Source organism: Narcine bancroftii, chromosome 7, assembly GCF_036971445.1.
Source record: "Narcine bancroftii isolate sNarBan1 chromosome 7, sNarBan1.hap1, whole genome shotgun sequence".
Taxonomy (NCBI): domain Eukaryota; kingdom Metazoa; phylum Chordata; class Chondrichthyes; order Torpediniformes; family Narcinidae; genus Narcine; species Narcine bancroftii.
This window is the reverse complement of record NC_091475.1, coordinates 160,761,435-160,774,736: the sequence shown is the minus strand read 5'-3', so window position 1 is coordinate 160,774,736 and position 13,302 is coordinate 160,761,435. Positions and strand designations below refer to the sequence as shown.

Below are 13,302 nucleotides of genomic sequence, written 5' to 3'. Positions count from 1 at the left end.
AGCAAGTACGTGTGGCATGGATTGCAGAAACAAGTCCGGGGTGGGCCAAGGCATGTACGCAGTGTCAAACAGCCAAAGCGCAGTGTCACACCAAGGATCCCCCCCCACAGCCTTTCGAGCCAATAGAATGCAGGTTTGACCACATTCTCGTGGACATAGTGGGACCCTTGCCAGTCTTTCAGGGTTTCCGCTACCTGTTCACAATGGTCGACCACTGTGGTTCACTCGGTGGCCAGAAGCAATTCCCCTGGCTGACACAACCATCAGGTGCTATGCCAAAGCACTCCTCTCATCCTGGATGCAAGGTTCAGACTGCCACAACGCATCACTTCTGACCGAGGCACACAGTTCACCTCCAGTTTATGGACCGACATTGCCAACCTATGGGCTACAGCATATGATGGCGTACCACCTGCAAGCCAACGGCATGATGGAGCGTTTCCACAGGCACCTCATGACCCCCCTCACGACCAGACTCCAGGGTCCCAACTGGGTGGGCGAGCTACGATGGCACTACTGGGCATCAGAACAGCGCCGAAAAAAGACCTCCACGCATCCTCCGCTGAATTCGTCTACGGAGCCCCACTCACGGTTCCCGGGGATTTCATTCCACAGGCCAGAGGACAGCAGGAGGAGACAACCACCTTCCTGGACTGGCTGCGCAAAAAGGTCGGTAACCTGACTCCGATCCCACCCTCCAGACATGGACAAGCCAAGTCCAACATCCCCAAAGAACTCAAAGACTGTGAGTACGTGTTTGTACGCAGAGGACCCCACCGTTCGTCACTGCAGAAGCCATATGAGGGTTCCTTTCAAGTCATCTGGAACAACGGAGCCACCTTTGTGCTGGACCGGTGGTAAGCCAAAGGTCTTCACTACAGATAGACTCAAGCCTGCCTAAACAGACCCAGCAGAACCCATGGAGACACCAACACCTTGACAAAGAGGTGGACCACAAAAGACTTTGGGGACTATACCTACGGGACACTAGACCGTAACACCAGTTCTGGGGAGGTCATGTGGGGTGGCATCAGACCAACAGCCCTAAAATGGCATTGGTCAAGCTGCCCAGCTTACTCAGCAGAAACAGACTGGGGAAGAAGGGAATTCATATGCATGGATGTTCCCGCCCACTATTGTTATTCATATGGATGACTCAGTCAATCAGCAAAAACAGCAGGAACTTGAATAGTATGTGTGTGTGTTTGTAGTGGTCAGTTCCTGCTGCTAAGATGAGCTGGTGATGATGGCTGAAAGACCGTGAAATTCCATGATGAGATTGCAGCAGTCTGGTGTGATGAGTATTTTGAGGTTAAGCTAAAGTGGAAGTGGCCTGCAGAGTGCTCTTCAATAAAGTTGAGTTGTCCTTGGCCCGCAGGGTGAGTGGATGGGAGAGTTTGTTAGTGTCTTCTTTGGCTTGGCTTCGCGGACGAAGATTTATAGAGGGGGTAAAAGTCCACGTCAGCTGCAGGCTCGTTTGTGGCTGACAAGTCCGATGCGGGACAGGCAGACACGGTTGCAGCGGCTGCAGGGGAAAATTGGTGGGTTGGGGTTGGGTGTTAGGTTTTTCCTCCTTTGCCTTTTGTCAGTGAGGTGGGCTCTGCGGTCTTCTTCAAAGGAGGTTGCTGCCCGCCAAACTGTGAGGCGCCAAGATGCACGGTTTGTGGCGATATCAGCCCACTGGCGGTGGTCAATGTGGCAGGCACCAAGAGATTTCTTTAGGCAGTCCTTGTACCTTTTCTTTGGTGCACCTCTGTCACGGTGGCCAGTGGAGAGCTCGCCATATAACACGATCTTGGGAAGGCGATGGTCCTCCATTCTGGAGATGTGACCTACCCAGCGCAGCTGGATCTTCAGCAGCGTGGACTCGATGCTGTCGACCTCTGCCATCTCGAGTACTTCGACGTTAGGGATGAAAGCGCTCCAATGGATGTTGAGGATGGAGCGGAGACAACGCTGGTGGAAGCGTTCTAGGAGCCGTAGGTGATGCCGGTAGAGGACCCATGATTCGGAGCCGAACAGGAGTGTGGGTATGACAACGGCTCTGTATACGCTTATCTTTGTGAGGTTTTTCAGTTGGTTGTTTTTCCAGACTCTTTTGTGTAGTCTTCCAAAGGCGCTATTTGCCTTGGCGAGTCTGTTGTCTATCTTGTTGTCGATCCTTGCATCTGATGATATGGTGCAGCCGAGATAGGTAAACGGGTTGACCGTTTTGAGTTTTGTGTGCCCGATGGAGATGTGGGGGGGCTGGTAGTCATGGTGGGGAGCTGGCTGATGGAGGACCTCAGTTTTCTTCAGGCTGGCTTCCAGGCCAAACACTTTGGCAGTTTCCGCAAAGCAGGACGTCAAGCGCTGAAGAGCTGGCTCTGAATGGGCAACTAAAGCGGCATCGTCTGCAAAGAGTGTGATGACAAGATAAAAGCATCTCTCCCAGGAACACAACCCACTACATGCTTCCCGGTCCTGAGCAATGACCTCCTCCTTCCTAGGTGGACCTTGTGGCTGCTGCACACATACCCTATCAGACTCCTCAGGATCCTGAAAGCCAACTTCATCTAAATTCTGATGTTCAGATGTACCAAATATCTTGAAAGCACAGACTGCTCCATACAGTTCACTGTGAGTTCCAGGTTCTGCTGCCCAATTTTGTACCTTGGATCCTATGAAATGTAAGGCTTTATAAAACTGTACCTCCCTTGGGTCTCCATAAATGGATGAGGGGTACTTAGTCCCCAAATAATGTGGTCCTGGTCAGCCTGCCATCAGGACACCAGAGGAAATGTAAGCATAAAGGCCTTTGGGGCCGGAATGAAGTTGTGGCCTGCAGCAGGAGATGTCTGGTGTGGTTGGGAGGCATTTTTTTGCAGTTTCCTGCCGCACCAGGGACCTGAGGGCAGCAGGAGCTGCCTCAGGTAAGGAAGGAAAAGGCGGCTGCATAATTGGCAGGGTGTTTTTGTGTATTTCTTTCCCGCAGTCCTCCCACCTCAGCGCAAACATGGAAGAGGTAGAAATGCCATGGATGCAGGTATGATCCATGCCGGATGTGTTCAGACATAGTATATATCCCTGTGGGTCAAGGGGAATATGGTCTCACCATTCTTGGTCTCATTTTACTTCATTTCGACGTGGTGAACTTGTGCAAGGGCCCCTTGAGCAGGTGCTCCACGTTCCATATATTCTAGCCCCCCCCCCCCCAGAAGGGCAATGGCTTCCTGGACAGTTTTACCAGGGCACTCTTCAAGGTCAAGACCACCCCCATGAGGTCGGAGCAGGCAGTGGTGACTAAATGTCCTGACGAGGTGGTGATTACCTTGGTGTCTTTGGAGAAGTTGACCCAGGAGCCCCTCCGTAGAGACCAGTAATGAGAGCCCATTCCCTAATGACTTTTGTGCCCTTGCTAACTGTATGCCATTCCATTTAGCTCTTTAGGTCCCGAACCACAGCTACCACTCGGTCCCAAAAAGTAGTCTCCTCATCAATTCCTTCAGGTGCCACCCTGCTACGTGGATAGACTGCCCAAGGTGCTGGCTTCCAGGTGGGAGGGGCAAATATTGGGGGGGGATGTCCCATAGTTGGGTGCTCACTCGACTGTTGGCCATATCTATCTGCCAGCCTGTTAACTTTTTGGCAGAGTAATCCTGGGTCTCCACGGTTTCATAGCAGCCCCTTGCCCATGCATTCAGACCCTCTCTGTTTTTGGTAACTTCCCCATTGTGAAAGGCTGATGGGGGACCCTCGTGGTGGGACTGGGCCTGCGTGGTTACCAGCCAGGCTTGCAGAATCTCCGGGGGGGGGGTTGGGTGGGGAACATGTGTAAATGGACTCAGCCTCTTCAAAGTCATCATCCATCTCCATCTCCTGACCATACAACACTCTCTTTCCCCTCTGCATAGTGATCACCCTGGTTAACTTGCCAGCCAGATCAGCAGGCTGCCTGAACCTGTCATTTTTTGACAAGTTGGCAAGTAGCTTCGTTGTATCTGGCCAAGGCTGCTGATGCATGCCAAGGTATTGTCTAGGGATTCTATTTGCTTGTCCTTTTGGGCTCCTTGTTTGGTCAAATCCAAAGTGATATTCCACTGGCACATGAGTAGGGATATCAATAACCATGGGACTCTCCCACAACTCCTTCTGTCCTTGGGAAATCTGATCCCTCCAAGAGGGAGGCCATGTGGTGTCCTTTTGTTTCTCCACAGGGGTCCAGCCTATTGACCCAGTGGACCGGCATGGCATGGTCTGCCAGCTAAGGCACAAAATGCTGAACCCTTGACTATCATTGGACCACCTGGGGATTTTCTATTCCAACCCTAGGATTCCCCTTCAGTTTGTGGGTTGCCTTTTGCTGCCCCTGTTCATGAACAGGTACATGATAATACACACACCCGATAGGACACCCATGCACGCACTTGTTAGTATGATCTGCCACATTGTTAGCAACTCCGTACATGTCTAGCTGAAACTCATTGAATCCTGCTAGCAGCGCCAATTGTGGTGTTGGGACTGCATCAGGTTTGGTAGGTTCAGAGAGACTAGTCTGGACATGAGGATCACTAACAAAGGTAACCTTATTGTACACGTGGGAATCAAACAGGGGAAGATGTTAAATAGTACATAATCGCTCAAAATAATTATATACATTCACATCAGATCCAGGTTGGACTCCGATATCAGTGGCTCTCTATTCTCTACATGGTACGAGACTTAAATACTCTAATGTTGTAAGCAGGTAGAAGAGTTCTTGATACAAATGGCTGCTTACCCTACCACACTCTCCTGCATGTGTACACACTCACAGACAGGGTTTTCCAAACACAGTTCCGATTCCCTGCACCACGGACTCGACTCCTGCAAGCATTGATCTATCGCACTACTATAGACCAACTAAGTGCAGCACACACCTTACCCATAACTCCTCCAGCGACGTCCACAGTAGTGACCTAGGATGGGCCAGTGTTCATGGCTTAGACCAAGAGGCAGAAAAGGGTGAACTGTCACACGTGTTAGAATTTATATGGTTCTGAGCTGGACGTCTGGCCATTGATAACATTGAATCATTCAAATGAACCTACAGTAAGGTGTGCACTAATAGGTGGCCAGATTGCCAGGTTCTGTGACTTCCAACTAGGTTCCAGATAGGGAGGTCATGTGATCCTCCACAATCCACATATAACAGGTTCTCTCTGAAAGGTGGCAGATTTTATGTTACTGTTCACATTGGATGATGCTTTGTTTTTGTATCTTATACTTGCAAGTTTAAGTAAATGGTAAAGATTATTAAGCATCACATTTTAACTTCGTTTCATATCAGAGCAGGTGGATTAAAGTTCGAAGTATTAATTGCCTTAAAAAAAATTTCAACATTAAAACAGTGGTTTTCACTTTTTCTTTTCACCCACATACCACCTTAAGCGATCCCTTACTAATCACAGAGCACCTATGGCATAGGGATTACTTAAAGTGGTAAGAAAATGGTTGAAAACCACTGGACTAGCTGTTTTCAGGTGACTGTGTTTGTGCTATTAACTCATCACAAAGGCTAATAAGTGATCATGCCTGTTTGTGTATATGTTGTGACCTCTCATTCATTTGTAATTGTCCCAAGTTTGTAATAAGTGGCTAAACTTAAAGTTAATTGAGATGATGAAACTGTTATCCCTGTATCTTTAATAGCTGTAAATATTTTTTTAAGATTACATGAAGAGGAGAAGACAAGTAAAAGAATATTATATGAACAGAGATCTTCAAGCAGTGAAGGTCAAGATCCAGGGAAAACATTAATAGAAAGAATGTTTGGTGGGAAAATGGTGACAAAGATCTTTTGTCATTATTGTTATAACATTTCCTTACAAGAGGAAGCTTTTACAGATCTATCCCTGGCATTTCCGCCATCTCATGAGACTCTGCAAAGGTGTGATCATTTGTGTGACCTTGATACTTCCCTGATTACTGGTGCGGATCAGTCATCTCAAGTTAAGCAACAGCACGTGACTACTAAATCTTCAAATAAACAGTCACAAGGGAAACATGGAGAACCTTCAGTACGAATGGTACCATTTGAAGAAATGGGTTCCTATGGAAAGGTGAGCAAGGAGGAGCCATCACCATCGAGAGTAATGAAAAATAATTTTGGTTCATTTAGTTCTCTGATGAAGAATGATTTTGCTGTGGCCTCCAGGAAAAAAGTGTGTGATTCGGCAAGTTGTAGATCTGTGTCTGACCTCATTAACTACTTTCTTTCACCAGAAATGCTATCTGGTGATAACAGATATTACTGCAATATATGTGCCTCTTTACAGGAAGCAGAAAAAGTGGTAGAATTAACTAGGAATCCGCATTATCTTATCTTGACACTATTAAGATTCTCTTTTGATCTCGTAACGATGAAGCGCAGAAAAATTCTAGATAATGTATCAGTTCCTTTAGTCCTCAAATTGCCCGTTAGGGTTAACTCAAAGGATGAATCCAAAATATGTGCTGACAATCAAGGATGTGAACTGGGAAACTGGAAACCTTTTTCAGAGGATACTGCATATTTGACAATTGTATATGACCTCTGTTCTATAGTGGTGCATTCTGGTATATCATCTGAAAGTGGACATTACTATTGCTATGCAAGAGAAAATGTGGAAGCTAACTCTGTAATTGGGCCAAGTGAAATTTTGAATGGTGAGAGTGGAGCTGATGAACAGTGGTATTTGTACAATGACACCAGGGTATCATTTTCAACATTTGAATCCATCAGTAATGTAACAAATTACTTTCCCAAAGATGCTGCTTATGTATTATTCTACAGACAGCGATTAACAACACATTCTTGCTCTGATGGTGAACCTATTTCAGCTCATGTGGGACTATATGGAGAAACAGGATTGAACAAAGGGTTGATGGAAGCTATCTCCAGGGACAATCTTCAGTATCTGCAGGTATGTTAGAAATATTAATGAAAAAATGAATTTGTTTACCAAATTTGATTACAAGGGTTGTTTAACATTAATTTGCTTTTGTTAGTCTTCAAGATGATAAAAATCTGGAAGATTATAAATAAAGCCATTTTGGACAAACATCTAAGATTCTGTACGTTAACTTAACCTGCATGGTTGCATTCATCAAACCTGACAAAAAGAACATTAAAACAGTATGGCATAGGATAGTCCCTTCAGCCTACTATTCTGCACCAACAATGATGTTGTTCTCCAACATCACATCTGCCTGCACATGGTCTGTATCTCTCTATTCCCTGTCTGTTCATGTCTGTGTAAATTCTTCACATTTTGCTATCATGCCTGGTATGCCTCCCATCCATCAAGTTGATGTAACAAAATAAGATTGCAGAGCATCATTTCCTCTCAATTGTTTCCCAATCCTCAAGATTAATATCAACATTTTAGATGCTTTTTATATCTTCCATCTTAATGATTTTATTAAGGGCAAGAGTGCTGTGTAACATTCTGACCAATGCACCTCAGGATGTATTGGCCCTTGAAGGTGCAGAATAGAAATTAATTTTCATGAATATTAGGGCTTCAGAGGTTGTGTAAACTACTATTTTTTAGACTGCAATGATGGAAAAATTGCTGAAAAAATTAACATAATTACTGCCTGTGTGGTCATTCACACTCGGAATCTTTTTAGACTGCAGGTACCCGAGTTCTATAGTCCCGGTGGTTGGATGGCAGTAGGATGAATGACCGAAAATGAATTTTTCCGGTACGATTTGCACTGCATGCTTTCTCCAAAAAGTTGTAGGGGTCCTGCAGGATAAATCGCGGTGCATGAATTGACTCAAAATTCCTGCACATTCCTTTTTAGACTGCTCATGTAGTGGCAAAATTCCTTGATTGTGCCATTACATGCCTGCACTCTAAAAACCATAAGCGAAACAAAATTTGGATAAATAAAATGGGTTGGGATAGATTGCGAAATTGGCACCTTGGCAGTTGGCTTAATGAGCGAAAGGTCTGAATTCCCTGCTGTATCTCCCTTTGATTTACTTTTCAATCCTACCCCACCAGTAAGTTGGATATTTCTGCGGAAAAAGTTGGAAGCTCTTGCAATGTAATAAAATGTAAGCAAATGTGCATACAGGAAGGTGCCACAAGACTCTCACCACCAGGTTCAGGAACAGTTGCTACCCCTCCACCATCAGACTTCTCAACAACAAGCTCAATCAGAGACTCATTTAAGGACTCGTACTTGTGCACTTTATTGATTTTTTTTCCCTCTGTTGCACAGTCAGTTTGTTTATCTTTATTTATTTACATGTATATGTATCATCTTGACTACAGCTTTTTTTTTGCACTACCAATAAGTGGTAATTCTTCCTTGCCCACAGGAAAAAGTATCTCCGGGTTGTAAGCGGTCATGTCTGTACCCTGACAATATATCTGAAAGAGGTGCCCTGCAAGCAGTAATGTGATGCATAATACATTGAAGCTGGAATTATTAAAAATATAATTTTTGAATATTGATAACTTAAATTGTACATACTGGAGATGTGTCCAGCTGGGCATTTTTAAAAATGTTTGTATTTAATGTAATGTTTTGGAAAATGATTCCTTACTATTTAACAACTACTTACAAGTTTTAAATGATTACTGTCACAAAATTGCATTGAAGCTGAGACTTGCTTTTAGAGAAGGTTTTTTTAATAGTTTTGATCTTCATTCTGTAGTGTTTTTATTTTGTAGAAGAACGATCAGATATTCCATGAATCACAGGATGCCAGTTCTTTAAGGATAAGGGAAATCTTGATTGATAATGTTTTATAAATGGCATCTCATTATTTGAAATTCCAAACCAAGCATTAAGTATCTATTGGGATTTCAAAAAAAAAATTGAAAGTTCCATTCAGGAGGATGTATGTAATTCGAAGGATCAATGTCAAATGTGTTTTTTTTGTGTAATCTTGCCTTTTGTAATTCAGTTAGCCAAGATGCTCTGTCAAACTATTTTGTGGTGTTGACTGTTGCCTTGTGGATTTGAGTGGGGTACAAAGCATGCCAACTTCTAGAAGAGCAGAAAGATGCTGCTTAGTTAACAGAAAGTCAAAAAATAGTTGTGTGTAAATAAGTGGGATTTAAAGATGTATTAATTGAAAGCATCTTGATTTTTTTTCCTTTAGGAAGAGGAAAATGAAATGAGGAAAAGAACTGATTGCACAACACCTGCTTCCAACTCATGGTGGAAACAGTTTGATGATGATGAAAATGGTGGTTCTTCTGGAGATTGTGGTCCAGCTGCTGGAGGAGGAAGTGATTTGGGGTCATTTGGACCTTTGATTTTCTAAGCATATTTAAGGCCTCCTTTCAATTTCTCTCATTTGCATTATTTACTTGATTGAGGCTGCACAACTTGGTCTTTTTAGTGGGTTGATAGGGGTTTGTCTTTTGGGTTGTTAAAGGATATTTTTCCTACTGCTTAGTAAATTATCGGATTGTGGGAAAAATAGCAATTGTCAATAATGGAGTATAAATAAAATTCAGCATATTTGGCAAATGCTAGGTTTCACTTCCAATATATTGTATTCCAGGTTCTTTAAAAAATATGTTGCAGGGATTCTAGTGGTATCTATTTCTGAACATTAGTGAAGATAATTTAAGAATTCATTACATTCTCCTTGCATCAGTTAGCTTTAAATTTGGTGCCAGTCATTATTTGAATTCTTATGGGTCAAAATTAATGTGGCTCACAGTCACCCCACAGAAAAGGAAAATTGTAATCAGGGACAATGTTACACTATCAAACTGCATTAGGAAACTGATATTGCAGTTTATAGCCTAGTCTACTATAGAGCAACTATCTACACACAATGCCCACCCACATATCTCTCATACCATCGCTAACTTTGTGCAGGTTTTAATTTAATATTAAATATTAATATTTGCATAGGATTGTTGAGTTTTTGTATAATTACTTAAGTATTTATTCCACTGTTGTGTGGAAAGGGAAAAATTGGTGGATTTAAAGAGCAACGAGCCAGGACACAGGCTGATCACAGGAAGGATCTTTAAAACACGTAAGGGGATCGCAACAACAATAACAATACCCTCAATCACAAGACGTACAGCACAGTCACATTGGACTTGACGCTTCTGATACTTGCAACTGTGTACAGACTTGTAACAACCAAACATTACAATATGCTTCCCATCATTCCTTGTCTAACATGGGCATGGCTCCAAAGCTATCTAACAGCCCCAATCCCTGTGTTGTCTACACCTCACCAACAATCCCTCCAGCATTATCCACAATTCATGACCTGGAGCAAGGTTCATTTCATGACTGGTGCAAAAGAGAAAGAGCTACTGCATATGGTGGTATTTATAGTACAATAAGCTGGAGGCTCTGGCCCAGGTAATCACTAGGTGATTAAAGGGGTCAATGGTCAGGAGTGCACTAATGGATGGACAGAGTCCAACTTTGATTGGCAGGTGATGCAACTTCTGACAAGATTCCAGAGGGAGGTCTTGGCCCTCCACAATCTACACTACATTTGTTTAATAATTTTGAGTACTGTTATGAGCCCAGAAGACCCTAAAACCCAGCAGCAATAGATATTCACCAAGACAAATGGTTACTTAAACAAAAGTTGTTTTCAATTATCTTTAAATTTGAAAATAGAATCAAACTTTAACTTATCATTAACTTACTTAACTTAACCCCACTTCTAATTCTAAGCACACGTGTATATAATGTGTGTGTAAGTTCAGAAAAGTTCTTTGGTTCACAGTCCCATCTCACTTCTCATTCCTCCAAGTTCACTGGTTGCAGGCAATTATTATACTGTGCACAGAATTTAACATTTATTAAGTTCACCAGGATTTGGTGCTTGAAAGGTAAATGGTTACCGCTCAGGAAGGTTCTTGTCGGTTTTCAGAGAGAGGTTTGTTGTTCCAGGACATCCACAACTGATGGACCTCCATTAGCCACTCCAGTGTCTTGCTGACGAAACTTGATGTTACAGGGTTCTCCAGATGATAACCTCTTTCTTTCAGGTCACCATAGAGTTCCTTTTTGTTTCTCTTCTTCCTCTTGCATGAACTACAAGGGCTTTGACCAGGTCATCTTCCAAATGGGCTTGCCAGCTTGTCCTGTTCCAGTACCAGCTATTTCTGCTGGCTGTAACACTGTACAAATGATCTCTGCTTCTCTCTCTCTCTCTCTCTCAGAGAAAACCTGTTTGACTCTCTCTACTTGCAAAACCACATGACCCTCTTATAACAGCAAGCTCTGTGTCTCCAGACAGCAGTGGCTCCAGCATGCGCTTTCATTTGTTGCCTTTGGTAAACAACATTCCATTAGTGAAGTCTCTTGAGCACTCTTCAAAGCTCTTGCAAAAGCTGTGAGAAGCCAATATGTCTAGCATTAGTAAAGCTCCATTGTTTCAAATAAGATCTGTTTTAAAGTAGTTGTATGTGACCTACTCTAACAAACCTTTCTTAATTTATCTCCCCAAAACATATCTATATACTATGTCACAGAACATTTTCCTCATCAAATAAATTCAGTTTCCTAAGCTGTTCTGTTCAATATACATTTTATAAATATTAATATCCAGGCTCAATTTTGTACTGTACAATATGGCATAAGTATGTTATAAACAATGAGATTTTGCTGGAAAAATGGGGAGAGTAGGTTCACCATTGCCAATTTTGTTCCTCACACCATGGAATTTCAGCATTTACATCTCACATAAAACTGAAGTATCATTGGAGATGTATTAAAGCAAGGAAATCTGATTTTTCCATTCTTGGGTCTGGAATGAAAATTGGCTTGACTGAAAGGAGGGGAAATAATATGTCTACAAAAAGAAAATAGTGCCTTGAAATTATGGATTTGGATATAGACATGGCAAAAGGGAAATCCAATTTCTTTTCAATAATTGAAATTATGCTCCTTGATTAGGATTTTCTGCATGACTCTGTTTTTTTTTTAAAAATGGAGGAGCTTGGGGATGGAGGAAGAATTATGGCTGGCTTGGTTCTTGATTGAGTTAATATTTTTTTCTATTTTTGTCTGAATTTGTCTCAAACTGACCCTGGACCAATTCGCTTGTCAGTTTATTAAAATGCCCTAAAATAGAGAAATGTGGGCACTTTCTTTCACAATAGAAAGCTGGATAACAACAGATTCCATCAACATGGTTACAAGCACAAGCACACATGAGATGTAAACAGTGGAATCCCTTGTTTATACAAAGCCACATGGGTAAGAACAAGATTTTAAAAATCCTGCAACTAATTTGCTGCTTTTGATTTGTCATATTGCTTTTAAATACAATGTGAGCTGAAATACTTCATGAACACAGATTGGATACTTGGAAATGCAGCAGCATAATCTTTATTTTCATTAAAACAGCAAAAGGTTGAGTAAGTTCAGACACTTTTGAAGCTCTATTATTCAAGCATAGAAAATAAGTAATGCTGGGAATTGCTGAGTAAATTGAAAGATTAAAAGTGCTTGGAACTGAAGTTTCTTCAAACAGCTGATTCTTAAAAGTTAACAACTTTGAATTCCTGGTCAGGACACATTAAGGTCTAATCGTATAGTGTCAAAATGTAAACTTGATATTGTAGATTCAGCAGCTTGGTTATTGCTGTGGGCACTAGTAAAATCTTTGCAGCTTTTCCAACAAATTAAGTTCAGCTTGAGATGTTGATCATCATTGAAATTCTGAGAAAGATGTTTTAATTACAACATTTTATCCAATTTTGATTTATCTGTGTAGTTTTCAATATTTAATTAGGCCATAAGGTATAAGAGCAGAAGTAGGCTATTTGGCCATTTGAGTCCACTCCACCATTCCATCATGGAGCTGATCCATTCTCCCATTCAGTCCCACTCCTCTGTCTTCTCCCCATGACCTTTGATACCTATCAATCTCAGTCTTAAATGCACCCAATGGCTTGGTCTCCACATCCATTTGTGGTAGCAATTCCAGAAGTTCACCACTCTGGTCAATGAAATTCTTCTGCATCTTTTTTAAATGGGTGCCCTTCAATCCTGAAGTTGTTCCCTCTTGTCCTAGATTCCCAATCATCTTCATTTTGATACGGTTCAATATTATAGGCAGAGCTTTCCATCTAGCTAGGTCCTCCTCAATCTTCCAGAGCAAGGGGAGCTAATTAAGTTGATACAAATTACATAAAGTTTTATCTTGTTTTATTCCTAAATATTTTATGTTTTCTGGCCACTTGAATTGACTTTCTTGTTAATATTGTCTATAATCCCCATTTGTTAAAGGCATAATTTCACTCTTACCCAAATTCACCTTGTAACCCAAAACTTTCCCATAATTTTCCA

General features: G+C 42.2%; 1 protein-coding gene across 7 annotated transcripts in view; it reads left to right on the top strand.

The window, feature by feature from the left end:
• LOC138739266 (ubiquitin carboxyl-terminal hydrolase 35-like) overlaps positions 1-13,302 on the top strand; it is a 151,259-nt gene that overhangs the window by 104,476 nt on the left and 33,481 nt on the right. For 5 of the 7 annotated variants that reach the window (XM_069890988.1, XM_069890986.1, XM_069890989.1 and 2 more), the window contains 2 exons: positions 5,690-6,923; positions 9,122-12,207. In XM_069890988.1, the coding sequence (XP_069747089.1) occupies positions 5,690-6,923; positions 9,122-9,286 (1,399 nt within the window). In that variant the 3' untranslated portion in view covers positions 9,287-12,207. Of the gene's footprint in view, positions 1-5,689; positions 6,924-7,632; positions 7,708-9,121; positions 12,208-13,302 lie in introns of those variants that run through there. The other 2 variants (XM_069890992.1, XM_069890991.1) reach the window with 2 other exon arrangements.